The following is a 21,428-nucleotide window of genomic DNA, read 5'->3' on the forward strand; positions in this document are numbered from 1 at the left end:
CTCCTCAATTATGACCTAGTTCCCACTGAGAAAGGGGGCCTCGGCCTGGCTGGGCTGGGCTTGGATGGATAGTCCAGATATTGTAGCTAAACCTAGAGACGTGGCCTCTTCTTTTACCCTCCCGGTGAGACGAGTCAATCGCCACCACTCAGCCAAAAACTCGAACGTCTTTTGTCTGCTCTGTTGACAGGGTTCGCCTTCCCATGCGCCCCTTCGTTCGGAAGATAATATCCCGTTGCGGCTCAATTGGGAAAGTGTTTTTGCACGTCCGTCGACATTAAGGTTCCTCATTTGAGAGAGGACGGGAATGAATACGTGGAGCTTGGAGTTGCAGCCATGATAGACACGTAGAGGATGGACAAGAGCTGGAAGCGCATCAAGTCTACTGATTCGGCCTATCCAACATAATTCTAGAGGTTAGCACTCCGGATTTATAAGGATTAACGCCAGCTGATGCCTATGCCGTGCCATACCATGCCATACCATCCATCCATGAATGGGACCCGGCGATCCAAGGTCCCTACAAGCACCGCAGCACCTGGGGGTGAAGGTACAGGTGGGGTGGGCAGGTCCCCTTCCAGGCGGTGCAGGGGCCCTCATAGGCCAGAGCTGCCCTGTGGATGCGCCACAACCCGCTGAAAGACCCACTAGCCCGCCCGCTGGAGGGGCCCATGGGGCCGTGCTGCCAACTGCAGGTGCTCAGGGCAGGTCCGGCTGGTGCTGCCCGCGCTGCCTGGGCTTGATGATCAATCCAATCCAGCCGCCAAAGGGGACACTTGTTCAATTGAGCCCCTCCATCCATCCATTCATCGCCCCCCAGCCCACCTCCATGTACCCAGACCCCAGCCCAGCCGCACGTCGCAGCCGCAGCAGCAGCTTAGGTACAGCCTTGACTGAGAGTGCTTGAACCACTGACTGATCCATTGGATTACCTGTCCTCAAGTACAAGTACAAAACTCTCCGCCTCCATCCTCCCATCTCGAACATCTCCTCCTCCTTTCCTTCCTCCCCCCATATCATTGACCTTTCCCTTGCCCGTCTCCCAGCGAAGCCCTTCTTTGTGTTTTCTAGGATACCCATCAGACGGCCCATCATGTATCACAAGCGCATCGCCTGCGGCTTCATGGCGGCTCTGGCTGCCTATGCCTCCGCCGCCGACTCGGATGTCCACCAGCTCACCCAGGACACCTTTGACGAGTTCATCAAGTCCAACGACCTTGTCCTTGCCGAGTGTAAGTCTCGATTGACACCCCGCCCGCTCACCCCGCCTTCTGCAGCTGGCTAACATGATCTCCAACAGTCTTCGCTCCCTGGTGCGGCCACTGCAAGGCCCTCGCCCCCGAGTACGAGGAGGCTGCCACTACCCTCAAGGAGAAGAACATCAAGCTTGCCAAGGTTGACTGCACCGAGGAGGCCGACCTCTGCAAGAACTTTGGTGTCGAGGGTTACCCCACCCTCAAGGTCTTCCGTGGCCTTGACAACATCACTCCCTACAGCGGTCAGCGCAAGGCTGCTGGGTAAGTCGACCTGCCCCGGAGACCGTCGATAGCTCGCCTGCTAACATGGCATCTTCCAGCATCACCTCCTACATGATCAAGCAGTCCCTCCCTGCTGTCTCCATCCTCACCAAGGACACCCTCGAGGAGTTCAAGACTGCCGACAAGGTCGTCGTCATCGCCTACATCAACGCCGACGACAAGGCCTCCAACGAGACCTTCTCCAAGATCGCTGAGGGTCTCCGCGACACCTACCTCTTCGGTGGCGTCAACGACGCCGCCGTTGCCGAGGCTGAGGGCGTCAAGGCCCCCGCCGTGGTTGTCTACAAGGCCTTCGATGAGGGCAAGAACACCTTCACCGAGAAGTTCGAGGCTGAGGCCATCGAGTCCTTTATCTCCACCTCCGCCACCCCTCTCATTGGCGAGGTTGGCCCTGAGACCTACGCCGGCTACATGTCTGCCGGCATCCCCCTGGCCTACATCTTCTCCGAGACCGCTGAGGAGCGCAAGGAGCTCGGTGACGCCATCAAGCCCATTGCTGAGAAGTACAAGGGCAAGATCAACTTTGCCACCATTGACGCCAAGGCTTTCGGTGCCCACGCTGGCAACCTGAACCTCAAGACCGACAAGTTCCCCTCTTTCGCTATCCAGGAGATTGCCAAGAACCAGAAGTTCCCCTTCGACCAGGAGAAGGAGATCACCCACGACAACATCGCCAAGTTCGTTGAGGACTTCTCTGAGGGCAAGATTGAGCCCAGCATCAAGTCTGAGCCCATCCCCGAGACCCAGGAGGGTCCCGTCACTGTCGTCGTCGCCAAGAGCTACAACGACATCGTCCTCGACGACACCAAGGATGTCCTGATTGAGTTCTACGCTCCCTGGTGCGGTCACTGCAAGGCTCTCGCCCCCAAGTACGATGAGCTTGCTACCCAGTTCGCTGCCTCTGAGTTCAAGGACAAGGTTGTCATCGCCAAGGTTGATGCCACCCAGAACGACGTTCCCGATGAGATCCAGGGCTTCCCCACCATCAAGCTGTACCCCGCTGGTGGCAAGGACGCTCCCGTCACCTACCAGGGCTCCCGCACTGTTGAGGACCTCGCTGAGTTCATCAAGGAGAACGGCAAGTACAAGGCCGAGCTCTCCGCCAAGGAGGAGGGCACTGAGGAGGCTGCCCCCGCCGCCAGTGAGGAGAAGAAGGAGGCTGAGAAGGAGAAGGAGGCCGATGGCCATGATGAGCTGTAAACACATGATGTCATATTAGTATACTAAAAGGGGCTTATCTGATTTCACGGGCGCGGGATTTGATGGTGCTGTCGTTTGATGGCACCTCTGATGAGATTTGCTACTAGTTTCCGTGGCAAAATTGGACAATGATGATTGACTACCACTTGATACACTCTACTGCTTGTTCCTGAACCGAACCGTGCCATGATTTGTTGCAAACATGAGGAATGTGAGTGAAAGTTGACCATCACTGCGTGGCCTGTCATTTGCTCGGCCCCAACGACTTGAAAGCCGAGCATACAGGAGGCTGATGGTTTGGAGGTTTCAGGGTCCGTCTATCCGTAGCGCACTAGACCTCAGTCTATGGCCTGTCTCCCAGTCTTCACAATCAAGATATGAGTTTAAGTCATGACTGCAGCCTAGCGTATTATCGGATTGCGTAAGTCGTATATGTTTATGAATCGGGCTTACAAACACGTCCGCAACGTGGGACAGAATCGTACAAATCCCTCGATCTCTCCTCCTCTTCGTCAATTGCCTCGAGATGTAAAGAAATGTGACCAGGCCATTCTGATTCCACCACGTCAACCCGGCAATTTCGAGGAGAGATTCGCCCTGGTCTGGATCCCCTTTTATACACTTTTCCACCTCTCTTGTTGTATCAACCCATTACTTCTTGCCCTGCGTCTTTGTCTCCAGGGCCTGGACGTAGTTGCTGAGGCGGGTGACGGAGGCCTGGAGGGTCTGTGATGGTGGGGTCAGCTTCCAGATCGCAAGGTCGGACGGGGTTGAATCGAGGTCGTTGCTTATCAATTGCCTCATCCCTTTGGTTACGCACGTAGATGTCCTCGGTCAAGAGGTCGTTGGCCGTCTTGTACTCCTTGAGGAGGTAGCTGTAGGCGGCGCTGCCGGAGAGGAAGCTGCCGAGAAGGAAGCCGAAGAGGCTGGCGGACGATCTGGTTAGCCAATTCCAATTTCCTAGAGCTGGAGGTTCTCGTCCCGACTCACCCTCCCCGGAAAGCTCCCATGGGTTTCCGGGCCGGCAGAGGCGCGGCGTCGGCCATTCGTCGGGCGGAGGTGTGGAAGCTCCGCGCAGCGAGCGCACGGCTGCTGGAGAGGAGGACTCTTGACGGCAGGGACATTGTTTCGTGGGTGGGTGGGCGACGGGGGATTGCGGTGTTTAAGAGGCGAGAGAAGCTGGCTGTGATGGGCGATGGACGTCAGAGGTGCTACCCGTCGGGTGCTCGGAATATTCTGAGCGGTTGTGCTTCGCTGGGCGGTTCTTGCGCGTGATTGGCTACGTCACGTCTTGCGAGGGGAGCAACGGCTCCGGCTGATTTTCCGACCGATGCGAGTTTGATGCGTGAACACCCTTTGCAGTCCACACCTTCAAAGCTATCAGCCAACCACAAGGCTTTGAGCTGCGCGCTAACCCGAACTTGGGATGATTGAAGACCCACTTTTGTTCGAGCTCTTATCCTAACCTATCCATTGGCCAAATAACTCTGAAGGGTGTCGAATGTCAAGGGGGTCGCTTTCGCGAAACAAAACGTTGGAGCATCCTCACGAGCCAACTTCGCAAGCTTCCAAGGCATCATCAACAAACCTGCAATGAACAACTTTGGAGTGATCGAGCTCGCCAGCGCCAAGACAACATCGGCTCCGGGCTGGGCCTATGTCCCCGACAACACTATCGCCAGCCGCTCGACGGCGCCTACCAACAGGAAGCGCGCCCGGAATGCGCCCGGCCTAACCCTCAGCGATTTGACGGCGCGGCAAGATACCAAGATACGAAAAGAAGTCGAGGCATTGGATAAGGATGGTGGAAGAGACAATACCATACCGTTGCCGGTCAAAAGTGGGAGAGGTATGTGAATGATGGTCTTGCTCGTCGGCTCTGGAGCTAACTTGGACAGCCCAAGGGAAGCATACGCCCAATGTTCGCAAGATCTTGCAGTCGCAAAAAACCTTTGGCAATCACCTTGACGACTTCCTCGCGATGCAAGCACTAGCAGAGTCGAATCCCGCCCTCTCTCGATCTAACACGGCTGGCGCAAACAACAAGCGGTCCTCGGGCAGCAGGAGAGATACTCCCACATCATCTCGTCAACCCGCGCAGGACGAAGACATTACAATGACTGACGTGAACCTCCCGCCCGTCCTCTCGGAATCCTCAAAACCTCCCCCGACATCACACCCAGGCGATGACGACCCGCTGCTAATGTCATGCGTGCCTGAAATGCCGTCCGACGAAGAGCTGCGCAAGCTTCTGGCCCACCCGCCTCTAAACTATGGTGAAGCGACGGGCAATTGGGATCCGAGATACCCGACGAGGGTGTTTTGTTCAGTTTGCGGGTATTGGGGACGTGTGAGGTGTATGAAGTGCGGGACAAGAGTCTGCGCGCTGGACTGTCTGGAAGCGCACAAGGAGGAGTGTGTCACACGGTATGGGCTATAAGAGAGTGCTCGTTTGCGTGTGCTTTGTATGGGATTTATGATACGATGATACGGTAAGGAGTTACGGAGCTACTGGGTTAGAGAATGGCCTGATACCCCTGGATGAGCTTGGAACATGGGAATTACTGAACATGAGTCAGATTGCGATTTCGGATCTGAGCCTGGGTGTCCAATATGTCTGTGATGACTGTACATGGTGTTTCGAAGCACTGATCATTTGCGGAACGATACCGTTGTGGCCGTACCAGATCGATACGACGGTGAGAGAAGCTTCAACATGCTCTCAGGAGGCCAATGATATGAGGCCTTGACAGATATGCAAGATTGCTCTCAGGAGTCAACCCCAAAATAGCATACAGACGGACGCTCAAGACCGAGATGAAGGCGCCATGATGGTCAATAGTTGTCAGTCCAGACTGGTTACGCAGACAGAGTGGGCAGATTGATTGGCCACCGAGGATCTACCGATAAGACTGAGCCGCCGATAACAACACCAGGACCCCTGTCAAACTCGTTCAGTGACTCAACCCCACCTAGCGTTTAATGCCCCCTGTGCCCCGCCATTCATCGAGAAGACAGACCCAAGACCGCAACTTCTCCCACCACAACTGCAACATCTTGCAAGTCCTCATCATGTCGTCCGAACAAGCCGACGCTGTGAACGTGGCCGAGGGCGCCCCCGAGCAGAGCCTGCCCTCCCGCCCCGCCAAGCAGCCCAAGGAGAAGAAGCCCGCCAAGGGTGGAAAGTCTTCTGGCCTTGAGGTTTGTGCCCCTCCCTCTGCTGGCCGCCCGCCGAGAGAAACATGGCATCATGGCCATGGCGACCCCATTGCTAACCCACGTCGTAGCTACCAGATCTCCCCGAGTTCATTCAGCACCGACTCGACCTCTTCGACAAGATCAAGGCTCGACAGGAGGCCGAAATCGCTGGTGCGTGGTGAAGAAAAAACAATCCTATCCGGCTTTGCCACGACTCGCGTCTCGAATCGAATCGACTGACCACGACTGCAGAGAAACCTCGCGAGGAAATCATCATCTCTCTTCCCAATGGCAAGGAGCACACCGGAACCTCGTGGGAGACCACCCCCTTCTCCATCGCCAAGGGCATCTCCAAGTCGCTCCTTGAGCGCACCGTCATCTCCCTCGTCGACGGCGAGCTGTGGGATCTGACCCGACCCCTCGAGAAGAGCTGCAAGCTCGAGCTCCTCGATTTTGAGCACCCCGAAGGTAGAATTGTATTGTAAACTCAAGTGGGGAACGGCGCGGCTGACGCACGAGACAGGCAAGAAGGTCTTCTGGCACTCGTCTGCCCACATTCTCGGAGAGGCTGCCGAGCGACGCTTTGGATGCTACCTCTGCAACGGTCCCCCCACTGAGGACCCCCCAGGTTTCTACTATGATATGGCCAACATGGGAGAGTATGTTTACTTGGTGCTGCTCTCTGCAATCACATACTAACAAGACGACAGGCAAGTGATTGCCGACGAGGACAAGAAGGCTCTGGAGCAGCTCTCCAACAGCATCATCAAGCAGAAGCAGCCTTTTGAGCGCCTCGAGATGACCAAGGATGAGCTCCTCGAGATGTTCAAGTACAGCAAGTACAAGGAGTATTTCATCAACCAGCGAGTCCCCGATGGCACAAAGAGCACTGTCTACCGCTGTGGACCCCTGATTGATCTGTGCCGTGGACCTCATGTTCCTACCACCGGCAACATCAAGGCCTTTTCCGTTCTCAGGGTACGTGTTCCTGGGCCTATAAGCTTTTAAACAGGACAGGGGAGCTAACAAAGACAGAACTCTGCCGCCTACTGGCTTGGTGACAGCAACAACGAGTCCGTCCAGCGAATTGCTGGTATCTCATTCCCCGACAAGAAGCAGCTCGAGGAGTACAAGCACTTCCTGGCCGAGGCCGCCAAGCGCAACCACCGAAAGATTGGCCAGGACCAGAAGCTCTTCTTCTTCGACGAGGTGTCTCCTGGATCCACCTTCTTCCTGCCGCACGGTGTGCGCATCTACAATGCCCTGATGGACCTCCTCAAGGGCGAGTACCGGAAACGTGGCTTCACTGAGGTCATGTCCCCCAACGTGTACAAGGCGGATCTGTGGAAGATCTCTGGTCACTGGGGCCACTACGAGGAGAACATGTTTACCTTTGACGTCGAGAAGGAGCGATATGGCCTGAAGCCCATGAACTGCCCCGGACACTGCAAGATCTTTGCCCACTCGGACGTCACTTACAAGGACTTGCCATGGAGGATGGCCGATTTCGGTGTGCTGCACCGCAACGAGTTCTCTGGTGCACTGTCTGGTCTTACCCGAGTCCGTCGTTTCCAGCAGGATGATGCCCACATCTTCTGTACTGTGGACCAGGTGCGTGAGACTAAACTGTTTGTTGAGTTGAAATACTGACATTGGACAGATCCGAGATGAGATCGAGTCTGCCTTTGACTTCCTGAGCGCCGTGTACGGCCTGTTTGGCTTCTCTTTCAAGCTCAAGCTCTCTACCCGTCCTGAGAAGTACGTTGGTGACATCGCCACCTGGGATATTGCCGAGCAGAAGCTTCAGGAGGCTCTGGAGTCGTTTGCCCAGAAGAACGACGCCAAGTGGGAGTTCAACCCTGGTGATGGTGCTTTCTACGGCCCCAAGATCGACATCACTCTATACGATGCCCTTCGCCGAGACCACCAGTGCGGTACCATTCAGCTCGACTTTAACCTTCCCCGGCGATTCAAGCTCCGATATGTGGCCGCCAAGGACGAGAGCGGAGTCAGCGACGGCAGCGACCCCTCGGAGGATCTCCCTGCGGGATACTCGCGCCCTGTCATGATTCACCGTGCTGTGCTGGGCAGCTTTGAGCGAATGTTTGGTGTGCTGGCAGAGCACTTTGCGGGCAAGTGGCCTTTCTGGCTCAGCCCCCGACAGATCCTGGTTGTACCCGTTATGCCTGCGGTGAACGACTACGCCAAGGAGATCCAGCAGATCTTCCAGGAGAAGGAGCTGTACATTGACGTTGACCTCAGCGGCAACACCTTCCAGAAGAAGATCCGTACTGGTCAGCTGGAGCAGTACAACTTTATCTTTGGTATGTTTACAATGACAGGCTATGGTTAACATGGGTCAATGGCTAACTCGATGGTGTAGTGGTTGGTGCTGAGGAGGCCAAGTCGCGCACCGTCAACATCCGCAACCGAGACGACCAGGCTACCCAGACCAAGGGTGAGCTGGTGCCGATCGACGAGGCCCTTGAGTCTCTTGTCAAGCTCAAGGTTGAGCGACGTCTGGAGAACAAAATGTAAAGAGAGGAAACCCGGTTATAGAGAATCAAGGGTGGGGGCGGCGGGCGAGCGAGGGCAAAAGTAGATGGCGTACTTGAGATTCATCATTCAATGACATTGAAACGAGACATGTAGATGTATGCCATGTAGAAGTATCGATCGACTTCAAGAAGCGGTCAATGGAGAAGAATACCCGTGAACAGGATGTCTGTCACTGGGAATCTATGAGCGTTCCCTCAAGGCCCAGTTCAGGTGAAGCTGAGAATGGGGTCGAAGTGAGAGCTTGGACATGGGAAGCTAACAATCAGGAGAGGCCCCCACGATGATGAAATTGGGCATCAAGACGATGGGGGATTGGAGAGGAGCAATTGAGCTCGTATGCATCACAGAGAGTCACGAGGAGATTCGGATGTGCGGTGCCATGCATTTGCGGTGACGGGGGGGCAAGACAGGGACGAAGAAGAAGGCGAGGATCGGGATGTGGGAGGCCGAACTCGGGAAGAGAGAGATCCACCGACGAAAAGGCGCGGAGATGCAGTCGATGATGGGGGATCCTCGAGGACCGGGGGCAGAGTCTGTGCTGTGCTGTCGTGTAGATTGGAGAGCAAGCAAGCAACAGATTGAGTGAGGCTAAGGAGGGAGAATGCGAGATGACGATAAAGAGATGAAGGGAGATGCCCTGTCTGCCTGTCAGCCCTGTCGAGATCGATCCAGCTGTGCCGTGTCTACGTTTGCTTGCCTGCCTGCCTGACTGTGTGTATGTGTCTGTGTGTGCGTGGGTGCGTGTGTGTAACACGACCCAAGATGGTGAGTGACCCATTCATCACGTCGGAGCCGCTCCTCGGTGTGCGGGTTTTTTTTGCCTTGTGCTTTCTTTTCCCTTGTAGCAGAGTCGTTGACCTGCCAAACGTTGCTTTTTCCTTGCCTCCTCAGCCTTCAATGAGCGGCTGGCAACAATGTGGTGGTTCCGCATTCGCTTAATAACTACCTAGTTTGTTTCTTTTGTTGGTTATTACGAAGATGGGCGGCAGGGATATGGCGTTGGAAGAAGAGACAAGGCAGAGCGAAAGAGTAAGAAAGTGTGTGAGAGTGCATAACTGGAATGCGCGTCGGTCGAGAGAGATAGCCGGGCCTGGTGGTTTATTCGCCGGCCGGCAGAGACATGATGTATCGTTTCTGATGGGCGGCGACAACTGGAACCGGTGAAGAAATAGTCACAAGCAAACACGGCAACCAACCTCAGCCCTCAAGGGATAGTCTCGTTTTTTTGAGGGTCCCTCGGTCCTCCATAGGGCAAAGAAAGGGAGGGGGATGCAACGCGGGACGGAGAAGAGCGAAGAGAGAAAGATGATGTATCAGTTTCGCACTTTGAATGTTTGCCCTCAAAGCACGGGGTAAACTGAGGATGTGATATTTCATCTATTCAGAGACAGGCAGAAGAAACGAACGAGGCAGCAGACGCGGGTGAGACTGCAGACGGTGAAAAGTGCAAATGCTCAGGACCTATGGATTGCCTCAATCTGCTCGCCTGGGGTTACACGTCCGAGGTCGGTGGCTACCTGGACATTGATGCCTGAGCCTGTTTGCATGACGAGCTGCCCGTCATCAGCACTTCCAACCTGGCTGCCTCCATGCCCGGGCACTACTCACTGACTATCTATGCATGAATAGTAGAATGTATCCAAAAGGACCGCATCTGCATCTGTGCATGTTGGTCCGAGGACGAGCACGGCCCACAGGAGGATACAGAAATCCATGGATAGATGACGATATACTACGGATAGTACCAGGTATCACACTGGGGTATCACCTGCTATTTCGGAATGTTACGAGATCCCACCCCGTTATTAATAGAGCCAGTTGCGAACTCGCGGTGGGCCAAAGGGTTCAAGTCAACTTGTGCTACAGTACCCAGGTACTGCCGCCCTGCACCCAGCGCTGGGAACTCTTGCGTTCCAGGTTCGTGGGATTTTGATTGCGTGGTGCATCGGGGGACGGGCTGACGCTGACCCGTGACCCGGGGGCATCAGCAATGCATCCCATTCAATGGGGTGTGGTGGTACAAGAGGAGAGACATGGGAATTCCATTTGTCTCCGAGGGATAGAAGAGGGGGTTGGCGATGGCGTCGCAACCGTCGTGGGTCGATGGCGGCTGCAAAGAGCGCGATGCATGACGGACGCGGCAAGCGATGTGTCATGTAACGCTACATCAAGATGCAGCGAACGAGGGGCAGGCAAGCAAGACAAGAAGAAGAAGAAAAAAAAGAAATACTTGGTAAAGCGGAGGTATCGGAAGAGAGCGTTGCTTGAAACAGAAGCCGGTATGTAAGTTGGTAGATAGCTTCATCAGGCTGCGTGGAAGGCCTCTCTTTTTTGCCGTGTCATCTGTCATAATAGACTATCACGTTAGTGGACGAGACGGATATCCGGTCCAGAGCAGCCATGGTTCGATTCTTACGATACCAAGGGCCTGACGAGATGTCATCCAACACCTTTATCCAATGCTCGTGCTAACGGCGTCCACGAGCTACGGCATACTTAGCGTGTCTCTAGCACTTGGTCCCTGAGATTCCCAATCTGGATCCAGACTCTCACCATCCATCTAACCATGGATAGGCGACGGGCAACAAGACCCTGGTCGTGTTTTTTTTTTCTGGGGTGACACAAGGTTGTGCCAGGTGAGGAAACGGTGGAGTTGGTCATGAGCGGGAGGGATTTTTCGTTTTTAGCACTTTGAACAGCAGGGGGATCTCACAGTGAGCTGAGGTGAGTTGAACGTGAGAACGAAAGGGGGGGCGCGGCTACGACGATGATGATGATGGCGGCGGTCCGCCCGGGCCTGGGGGGGTACAGTGCATTTCATCATGGCCGATGGGATGAGATCCATCCAATACACACGCCAAGCAAGTGTTGCGCGAGCAAGGCAAGGCAAGGCTCTCCAGATGCGGATGTTGGGGCATTGGCCAGATCTGCACGTCGCTCAGATGGTGCCAGGAGGCGGAGGCGATGGGTGGGTGAAATGAATGAGATCTGCTGTAGATGGGGGGTGGGAAGGGATCTCATTACCAAGCGATGACAACGATATGCCTGGCTCAGCCATGGAGTTTTATTGTAATCATGTATTTTGCAGATTCATATGTCTGTATGTGCCAAGTTGGAAAGAAAAAGAGGACATCGTCATCATCATCATCATCGTCAAGGGCACAGACGCTGTGTGTACGTACGTACATAAACTGCAACGTGGAGATTGATAAAGGCTGGGCTGGGCTGGGCTGAGCTGATGAGACAACCCTCCCTCATCAGTCAGCATTTAACCGACAATCTCTTGTCCTTTTTTTTTTTCCTGCTGCCGCCCCCAGATCCATGTCATCTCTCAATCGGGAATCCTCCAACCGCCAGTGGGCACGCAAAGAGGAGGAGGTCAGGGGATGGATGGATGAACGCCAGGGATCCTGTCCTGCCGTCCAGCGCATCAACAGCGATGAAGATGGTTTAGCCTGCCGCTGCGCTGCGAGACGTGAGTGATCCTCGGTGCATAAGGGGGATATTATGTACATACATAGTTATGCCCTTCCATGCTATCATCAGGGGATCTTCTCTTATCCACCCCGCCTCTTTGTCTGCAGGACAGTTCATCAAATAGCAACAGCCCGCAGACATTGGCATTCACTCGGGATTTGCGTACCTATCAAAGCAGTCAACCTCTCTCTGAGCCAACACCAACTGACCTCCATATCGTCCACCCCCTGTCTGCCCACCCGCTCCCTGAACGCTTCCCGCCGCTCAGATCGTTCGCTAGCGCCGTCGGAGGCTTTCTGGGCTCCAGCTCACGTCTTGGACCATCCCCCATCCGCAACCACATCGACCCATTTTTCCCCTCCTCTGGACAGGACCCTGGGGTTTGCTCTACCGCCCCCCAGCACGCGCAGGCTCTGATCGTGGGTTGAGTCCATCGTGGATCGGATGCCATAGGCGCACTCTTGGGCACGCACACAGCGGCCAACCGCCAGATAGAGCCTGTCTGCTGTTTTCTGCAGGGCACCCGGCCTCACCAGTGTCTGAGCACAGTACAGTACAGCACGTAGCACCTTCCACTTGGGAGCGGAACGAAGTAGGTACAGTAACTCAGGTAGCACGTGTAGAAGCAGATACAACGGAGTGACTGCCATCTTGGGTCAACCACATACACCACCACCAACACCAACGACAACAAACGACGACAAAAAAAGGGCTGATGCTGGGCTGATGCTGGCTCATGCCCGCTCATGCTGGTTTGATGCTGAAACGGGCATTCCCAGAGGTACCTCCATATAGTACCTAACCCACGGCGATCCCCGGAGTCGATCCCTCCCATCCTCGATGCGCCTGCTTGGCTTCATCATTTCTCACCTCGAGCGATCTCTATCCGGCAACTTCAGCGACCGAGGACGACGAGACGAGACGAGGACAAAGCCTTCTTTGAAAGTGCATCTATCCCCTTGCTCGCCGCGCCCGCTTTTTGGCTTTTGCTTCGCCTCCTCCCCCAATAGCACCGTACCCTTGCTCCTCCTGCTTCACTATTTGCCTTCTTGCCTGCCTGCCCGCTTGATTGCCTCTCGTCTCCATTGGATCCTGGCAGAACCCTGTCTTGCCTGCTGCTGCGCTGCATGGGGAGAAGCGTTAGTGAGCTGCAACCCTGGCCATCACACATCACGACTAATACCCGCAGCCCGCAGCGAGGCCAGCCCGTCCAGAACAGACCTACCTCCAGCGGCATCCACTTCGTCCTGTCTCCAACAACAAAACCGACCTTCAACCCCTTCTCCTTGATTCTCCATCGCCCATTGCCGCAACGGCTAGATCAGATACCCAGCTACGCCAGGCACAGCGACCGGGTTTTATTATTACCTGCTAGCCTGCGACGATCTTCTGCTCGCCAGCTGCAGCCCGGCTTACCTCGAGGTGCCTATTGTCTCTGGCCCACGCCCCTCAGTCACCGGCGCCAAAGCCCTCCAGCGAGCGCCCAAGATCCAAGACATTTGCTGCCTCTTGTCTCGCTCGCCAAAAGCAACGAGGAGGCCATCGTCCAGACTGCCAGACCGCTAGCACGCGAGCGACCTCACCCCCCTCTCACTCTCTCACCCCTTTGTGAGCTTTTCCGGATGCAGAAGGCACCGCTGCTCGTTGCAGGGCTCTAGAAAAGTTCGGGTCTCCCCCCTTCGGGCCTGATTCACGATGCGCCGCGGTGCACTCAACAAGTCCAAGGCCAAGCTCAAGGATCGACCACGAGACGACCTCCCAGCCGCTCCCACTGCCACTGCCACCGTTGCCGTCGCCGCCTCGTCCGTGACTGCCGTAGAGGCCCTCCTGCGGGATGAGGGCTTTCAGGCTCACAATCACGAACTCCTCGATCCCTCCGTCCCCGTGCCGAACCAAGCTCCCGTGCCTCCGGCTCCGGTCTCCGCCTCGGTCTCCGTCACTGCCCACGACACCGTCCCCGCCCCCGACCTGCTCTCGCAGCTGGATCATGATCGGCAGCTCCTCGTCCACTCCGTCGCTGATTCATCTCATGCCGCCGTCTCCTCTTCAACATTGGATGCGCCCATGACAGATGCGTTCCCCGCCGAACTTGACGCCGTCTCCGCTACCGCTGCCGCTACCGCCGCCACCAACACTACTTCTTCTGCCATTGCGACTTCCACTCCTCCAACTAACTTTACACCTTCTGCCACCGCCCATCTACCGCACCAGGACAGCGACGACGACAACGACCAAGTCACCACCGCTATCAGCAACACATACGCAAACACCTCCCAATCTATCGAATCCGACCACGACGACGATATTGAGCTAGACCTGGACGCGTCCTTCCGCCCTCCTATACTCGACGACCTCTACATCCCCATCAGCAACCCCAACCTCGACCCCGACTACGTTCATCACTACCACGCGGAGGATTATGACCTTGATATGAGCGACAGTGACGGCGGTGCTTCTCTCGACGACGACGGCATCTACGTACCTCAGCTCCAAGCCGACCATCACTCTCATTCCGCTCAACCTCAAGAGGACGATGATGCCCAGGCTCCCTCCTCTGGTCCAGTCAATTACCTCTTACACACTTTCTTCAACGTACCCTCCCTAGCAGGCGCCGACATCGTCATGGACGGCGCTCCGCCTCCCGGGCCATGGGCTCCCACGCCCAACAACGCCCCCCTTCCACTACCACAACCTCCTATTCTAATCGAACCCCTCGATCTTGCCCCGATCAGCAACCCCAATCCAACAATGCTGGGGTCCGAAAACCACGGCTTGATCGACTTCCTCTGGCATTGGTCGCGCGAGGCACGCATCGCGCACTCATATTCGATGCGAGCATATGCACCTTGTCCCGAGGACATCCGCCGGCAGGCGCAGATACACATGAACGAGGTTCGGTACGACGATCTCCACGGCGACCAATATGATTTGCAGGGCATGGATTGGGATTCAATGGGCACTACTCGTGAACACGCCCGCCGAAGGCGCCTCGACACTTACAAGAACTACGTCAACAAGGAGGGATCTGACCGGTTGAATGTAAGTGTCCATCCGCACCCAACTCTAGCTCATGGACGGGTAAGCTAATACGGATGATAGCCTCACATGACCGATGTCAGGATCCCCGCTACGGATAGCTTTTTCAGATTCAGGAAGTACCTAGTTCGCCGGGACGTCTACCTAGCTCACTTTCAACTGCGCAGCGTGCTGGCATGCCCTTCACGCTCACAGGCCTACTACCCCGGCGGCCGAGGAGTCAACCATATGAACCCCGTCTCGGGCAAGACCGAGCTCTTCCTCAACAACAGCGATGTGACGGGCCTCGGAGCTGTCATCTCTACTCTCGACGCCAATCACGGAGTCTTGATGGCGGGCACCTTCAATGGGGAGTACTACCTCAAGAACCTGTACACCGAGGACAAGAAGGACTACTCTGACGGTCAGATCACGCCGAACCTGGGAGGAATCACCAACCATATTCAGATCCACAAGCCTCGACGATCCTCTAGCCCCGTCGCTGCCATCTCGAGTAACGATGAAGGGTTCCGTGTCATGGATCTCGCAACGGAGAAGTTCCTGCTGCAGACCCGGTATCGGTTCGCGCTCAACTGCTCCAGCATCTCTCCTGACGGCCGGCTGAGGGCCATGGTCGGCGACGACTTCAAGGTCATCATCTCGGACGCCGACACTGGCCAGATCCAACAGGAACTGGCTGGGCACCGCGACTTCGGCTTCTCCTGCGACTGGTGTGATGACGGCTGGACGGTGGCCACTGGCTTCCAGGACAAAGGCGTCAAGATCTGGGATGCTCGCCGGTGGTGCGACTCAAGGGGCATCAGCACGCCTCTCTGCACCATCAGGTCGGAGATGGCTGGTGTCAGAAACCTACGTTTCTCGCCAGCCGGCAGTGGTGAAAGGGTTCTTGTGGCAGCCGAGGAAGCTGACTTTGTCAACATAATCGACGCCCAGACGTATCACACGAAGCAGACGATCGACGTCTTTGGCGAGATCGGAGGCATCGCCTTCACCAACGGCGGGCAGGACTTGAACGTGCTCGTGAGCGACCGGAGCCGTGGTGGCCTGCTCCAACTCGAGCGTTGCGGCGTAGGACCTGAGCCTTTCTTCAACAACTCGTGGCGAAGGTTTACTGACCGCGATACTGATCAGTGGCGATACCGAGTTGATGCGAATGCACATAAACATGAGCCTTACCGCCGAAGGCCTACCTCTATCGACACGGTAGCAATCTTTTGAAGGAGAAGCATGTCCCTCTTCTCAAGCTGACACCCAACGGGGTCAAGGATACCGATACCCGCAGCATATCTCTACACTTGTTGCTTGACCTTGCTCGTCACTCATATTATCCGAAACACACGACACGACTCTCTCTCGATTAGCATTATACCCCCTTTTGTTATCGTTTAATCAGCTTATTCACCATCCATCGGCCGGGGAGCGACCAAATGGTCTATGACGACACGCCACAAGCAAATGGGCGACTACGCATTTTTAAGGGGAGAAGCCAGAGCATCAATCCATCCACCTAACTTCAAAGCGTTCCACTCATGTCTCTTTGCATGTTTTTCACATTTTCTTTTGGCTTTCCTTCCCTCTTCTGTCACTGTTATCCTGACGGCTCGGAAAAGCCCAGGCGGTCTTGGGGATACTAGATACAAGGACATCGGCAACGGGAATCTTCTGGGGGTCCTTTTTTTTTACCCTTTCTTTTCTTTTCTTATTGGGAATTTGCATCGACAAGCGGGAAGCTATCATGCTGGGGTGTTAACTATACGTTCTGCGGGGATGTCTGAGCATCAAGGTTGAATTTTGGGGGGGTTACTTGGAAAGGGGGTTCCAAGCCGTTGTATATCTATCTATATTGCCATGTTGCACTCAGTATTCTTGTGATTCTTAATCAAGCGATGACGCCGAATAATGAAACCAAACCAAAACCACTTGAAGTTCTCTCATTACAGCTCCGTCACATCTCATCCTGTCTCCAACCGTGGTTCGCATAGTGCAGTCTCGAAACTGCCGATCTCTATGGCCAGGTCTCAGATTGTTGGGAGGGGTGGTTCTGAGACAGGACAAGCATCCTCCTCTTCTCTGATGGGTCGGGCCAGCCACACGGGATCCGAGACATGAGGGTTTCGTCACCATTCTAGATGCCTGACCTTGAAAGTCTTCACCGCTCAGGACGGTGAGGGGGGTTGATGATGTTGACGACAGGTTAGAGGACGAGCGCTAATTCGATGGGATGCGCCTACATGCATATCCCAACTACAAGGTCACATCCCCCTCCTCTCAAGCAAGCCTCTCCGTTTTTCGGACTTGCCGACGTCTCTCGTGCTCTCTCTCCCAAGACATGGGATGGTCTTTTGTCTTGGGACTGGGCAGCGCCGAGTCATTGGGAGGAGGGGGGTTCGGCGTGTCTCACATTTTGGTTCCCGTCCCCTCCTCATGGGTTCATTCATTTGTGATTGTTTTCGCTCTTGTTTTCGCGTGGATCAAACAAAGGGTTGTAGCTGGTTCAGGGAAGAGACGGGATAGACATTACCTAAATAACTGATCGCCTTTTCTATGAAAGTAGAAGATGTTTTGCATATCTTGACATAAGGTTGGTAGTGTCTGTTGACTATTTAGACAAGTTTAATGATAGTCTCACCATTAATCATCTCAGGTCCCGAGAGACTGGAAAGTGTCACGTCGTGCTCATGGCATTCAAGAATTGCCGTCATACACTTAGAGATACATGAGCTGGAGGCTGACATAAGGGTCCACGGGTATTGAGTACCACTGTCGAGCACGGTGAGCACTGAAAACGTATACTAAAGCAGGCAGTCCAGTCACTCAGCACATGGGTGCCAAAGTCTTGTAGCATTTAACAGCATAGCCCTTCATAACTCGGGTCATGTTCATCCAAAGTCACATTGCTGGAATCATAAGAGGAAGAGTGATTGCCAAGTCACAAGGGCATGTTTGTTGAGAATAGACACTAGTAAATTACAGCATTATGAAGCAGAGGCTGAACGACAACCCGGCTAGATAGATCATGCATACAGATCGTCCCTCCCCAGATATAATTTACCTCCTCTTGAAGCTCAGAAGCCATAAGTTGCGTGTACCGTGAGAAGTGTTATCGCAAAGACCACATAGGGAAGACAACAGCAACAACACAAAATAGACAAGAAAAGATCATGTGTCGAGTGAACAAGTATTCAAGAAAAGAGTCCTCCACCGCCCGACCCGCTTCGGTTTCCCTCTGTGTTGGACGAGCGCGAGCGCGAACCACACTACCCCCTGCGGCGTTGTGTCTATAGTTGACCCGAGAGAAAGAAGACCGTCGGCTTTCGGACTCCCCCCGAAGGCTTTTGCTGAGGTGAAAGGTGATGGATTATGTGATGGGACCAGCCGAGAGAAAGAGGATTGCTGGGGAAAAGGAGGAACTGAATGGCCGGGCGGTGTTGGATGTGGTTCATGTACATTCAGCATGCCGGGGATTGACGCGGGCAGAGGACGTTCCGCATGCTGTAACCCGAACTGAAGCTTCTCGAGCGGCGCTTAGTAGAAGGCGCTCTTGCAGCCCCAGCTCTGCTCACAGTTGCAGGAGCCGGGCTCCTTCCACTTGTCATCCTCGTAGGAGAAGAAGACAGTCTTGTCACCGCAGCTCTCGCGGATAGACTTGATAGCCTCAGCCTGCTCCGACTTACCGGGGCAAGCAGAGCCGTTGCAGTTACCCTCAGAGGGCCAGCCGCACTCCAGGTTGATCACGTCGTTACCCTCGCAGATCTTGCTGAGGAGGTCGAGCTGGCCAGAGACGAAGGTACCGGCGTCGGAGGGGGTGACCTCGGCGTTGAAGTAGGGGTGGATGTTAGCACCAGTGACATCAACAACGTCGCAGATGGCGGACTTGGTCTCGGGCTGCTCCCAGATGTTGAGGGTCTCGGCGATGGTGTAAGGACCGGTGTAGCCGGAGCACTTGGACTTGACAACAGTGATGAGTTCGCGGAGCTCGGCAGCAGAGCAGAAGCCGTTCATGATGGCCTCGTTACCGACAACGAAGAGCTTGACCTGATCCCACTGAGCCCACTCGGCGATGGCGTCGACCTGCTCCTTGATCTCGGGGGTCTCGTAAGAGCAGCCAGAGGCCTTGACAAAGACACCAATGATCATGTCAATACCGTGCTTCTTGCAGGCACCGCCAACAGACTTGAGGGTGTCGCAGTCAGTAGAGTAGGATCGGATGATCTGGAAACCAGCCTCCTTGAGCTCAGCAATGTCCTGGTCAACCTTGTCGGCGGACTTGCAGTCACCGTTGGAGGACTCGTAGGGGGTGTAGGTGATACCGTAGTGGTCGTTGCCACCTCGGAGGGAGCCGCCAGTGGAAACCTTCTTGGGCTGGGCCTTGGGCTTGGGAGCAGCGGAGGGCTTCTCATAAGCGGGCTGGGTGTAGGCAGGGGTGGAAGGCTTCTCGGTGGGAACCTCGTAGACGGGAGTGGAGGGCTTCTCCTTGGGAGCCTCGTAAACAGCGGTGGTGGGCTTGGGCTTGGGGGCCTCGTACGTAGGCTTAGGAGCCACGTAGGTAGGCTTGGGAGCCTCAGGAGCCTTGGAGGAAGTAGGGACGCCAACCTGAGAGTAGGGGCAGACGTAGACGTAGTCGGTCTCAGTGACGGTCACAACCTGCTCGGGAGCAGTGTAGGTGCCAGGAGCGTAGCTGGTGGGGACGGGGTAGACCAGGACGGTCTCCTCGGTGCAGCTCTTGGTGACGGGAGCGATGGTGTAGGTGCCAGCGGTAGGGCAGACAAAGACGGTGGTCTCGATGACGCTGGTGACCTTGCCCTCGTGCTCAGTCTCCTTGGCGTAGGGGCAGGTGATGGTCGTGGGCTGCTCGACAACGGTGGTGACACCGCCGAAGGTGTGAGTTCCGGAGGGAACCTTGGTGGACTCGCCGACGCAGACGGTGGTGGACTCGGTCACGGTCAGGGTGGTGGCGGGGAAGGTGTAAGTGCCAGGGGTCGGGCAGTTGTACTCCTGGGGAGTAGGAATAGGGACGACCGGGACCTCGACGACCTTGGTGGTGGTAGGCTTGGGCTTAGGAGCCTCGTAGGTCGGCTTGGGAGCCTCATAGGTAGGCTTGGGAGCCTCAGGAGCCTTGGTGGTGACAACCTCCTTGGTCTTGGGAGCAGGAGGGGGAGGGTTGGGGATGACTGTTTCAATATGTCAGCTCATTCAACTCAACTCAACGTGACCGGGTTATGCTTCATACGAGTAGGCTCGCCGTAGTAGGTGGTCCAGATGGTGGTGCAGCTGGGGACGCAAACCTCACCACGACGGAAGAGGTCGTGGGCGCGGCGGTGGTGAGGGTAAGCGGCGTGGGCGCCAGTGGCCATGGCCGCAACGGCGGCGGCAGCAATTCCTCCCTTCATATTGAACAAGCTCAAACAACAAACAGATATATATGCGGTTATATAGTTGGCGTTAGAAACGAATGCCCGCTAAAAGAGTGAAGCGGTAAGTGGGAGATGGGAAACGAGAAAATGAAAGCAAAAAGTTAACGAGGCTCTCTAGATTCTCGACATGGACGGAACCGTGAGGGAAGGAGGAGGAGAAGGGAAAGAAGAGGAGCAGAACAGCGGCATTATGAGCAGATCCGGTGTTATTGCTGCTCCTGCGCCTTAGTTGGGGAGGACCCGGCTAGGTTGTTGTGCCTTGCTTGGCTCCAGGAGTCGTCGCATTGGCAAAGGCTGATCTAGCCAAGAATAGCCACTCTGATGGCACCTGAGACTCACACTCAGGTACCCGTCCCCAAGCCGTCTCTCAAGAATGGCAGGGGTGTCAGTCGCCAAGTCCCGAGAAGAGACCACCGCGGTCACCGTTGGTGCTATGCGCCTATCACACATCCCAGTATGCAGCCGGGGTTCGCGGGCGAAAAGGGGAACGGTGTGGAGCATGGGCAAGGTGTAATTTCGTCGCCTCGGCCGGCCAAGGGGCATGCGCTTGTCCAAGTTGCCGGCACCTCCCCCAAACGAAACCATCCTCCAGCGCTCGAAAAGGGGAACTTGGCGGTGTCACGGGTGCTGCCCATAGAGAGCCTGGCGCTACCAGCAAATGAGCAGCCAAGCCTGGCCTCGCTGGGGGATTCGCTGTGAAGCGATATTATGTCAATGGAACGGCATTGCTTCTGGACGCTGGTTGGTTGATTGGCTCAGTCCAGGGGCTCCGAGATGACCACAGATGGGTGGTTGATGAAGGCCCCGCTGGGAGATGAGCCTAGCCTCGCCTCTCTCACGTTTATCGCGGTCTGCCTCTGCCATGCCATGCCGTGTCGTAAAAGTCAAGTTGCTGGCCTTGTGGAGGCTCTCCATCAAAGGATCCCCGTACATGATGGAGCGGCCTCCAGGCTGACCAACGGCTGGCTGCTGCATCCAAACCTTGAGTCCCATCGAGGTCCCTTCC

The 21,428-nt window shown here is 55.5% G+C and overlaps 6 protein-coding genes across 6 annotated transcripts; 4 read left to right on the forward strand and 2 right to left on the reverse strand.

The window, feature by feature from the left end:
• Positions 1–1,093: 1,093 nt before the first annotated feature.
• NCS57_00058300 (Protein disulfide-isomerase) lies at positions 1,094–2,738 on the forward strand (the record flags this gene model as incomplete). Its single annotated transcript, XM_053050667.1, has 3 exons — positions 1,094–1,232; positions 1,301–1,517; positions 1,577–2,738. 3 exons carry the CDS (start codon positions 1,094–1,096, stop codon positions 2,736–2,738), a joined length of 1,518 nt encoding a protein of 505 aa, XP_052919182.1.
• A 651-nt stretch (positions 2,739–3,389) lies between these two features.
• On the reverse strand, positions 3,390–3,862 carry NCS57_00058400 (uncharacterized protein; the record flags this gene model as incomplete). Its single annotated transcript, XM_053050668.1, has 3 exons — positions 3,390–3,464; positions 3,559–3,664; positions 3,729–3,862. The coding sequence occupies 3 exons, from the start codon at positions 3,860–3,862 to the stop codon at positions 3,390–3,392; spliced, it is 315 nt and encodes a 104-aa protein (XP_052919183.1).
• Positions 3,863–4,316: 454 nt separating this feature from the next.
• Positions 4,317–5,178, forward strand: NCS57_00058500 (HIT-type domain-containing protein; the record flags this gene model as incomplete). Its single annotated transcript, XM_053050669.1, has 2 exons — positions 4,317–4,587; positions 4,637–5,178. The coding sequence occupies exons 1-2, from the start codon at positions 4,332–4,334 to the stop codon at positions 5,176–5,178; spliced, it is 798 nt and encodes a 265-aa protein (XP_052919184.1). The 5' UTR covers positions 4,317–4,331.
• A 632-nt stretch (positions 5,179–5,810) lies between these two features.
• On the forward strand, positions 5,811–8,474 carry NCS57_00058600 (Threonine--tRNA ligase; the record flags this gene model as incomplete). Its single annotated transcript, XM_053050670.1, has 8 exons — positions 5,811–5,939; positions 6,026–6,107; positions 6,189–6,404; positions 6,460–6,595; positions 6,647–6,914; positions 6,972–7,547; positions 7,597–8,260; positions 8,320–8,474. The coding sequence occupies 8 exons, from the start codon at positions 5,811–5,813 to the stop codon at positions 8,472–8,474; spliced, it is 2,226 nt and encodes a 741-aa protein (XP_052919185.1).
• A 5,193-nt stretch (positions 8,475–13,667) lies between these two features.
• Positions 13,668–16,226, forward strand: NCS57_00058700 (uncharacterized protein; the record flags this gene model as incomplete). Its single annotated transcript, XM_053050671.1, has 2 exons — positions 13,668–15,011; positions 15,072–16,226. 2 exons carry the CDS (start codon positions 13,668–13,670, stop codon positions 16,224–16,226), a joined length of 2,499 nt encoding a protein of 832 aa, XP_052919186.1.
• Positions 16,227–18,533: 2,307 nt separating this feature from the next.
• Positions 18,534–20,398, reverse strand: NCS57_00058800 (uncharacterized protein; the record flags this gene model as incomplete). Its single annotated transcript, XM_053050672.1, has 2 exons — positions 18,534–20,179; positions 20,239–20,398. The coding sequence occupies 2 exons, from the start codon at positions 20,396–20,398 to the stop codon at positions 18,534–18,536; spliced, it is 1,806 nt and encodes a 601-aa protein (XP_052919187.1).
• Positions 20,399–21,428: the final 1,030 nt, after the last annotated feature.

The sequence above is a fragment of the Fusarium keratoplasticum genome, chromosome 1 (assembly GCF_025433545.1).
Source record: "Fusarium keratoplasticum isolate Fu6.1 chromosome 1, whole genome shotgun sequence".
In the NCBI taxonomy this organism is placed as follows: Eukaryota; Fungi; Ascomycota; class Sordariomycetes; order Hypocreales; family Nectriaceae; genus Fusarium; species Fusarium keratoplasticum.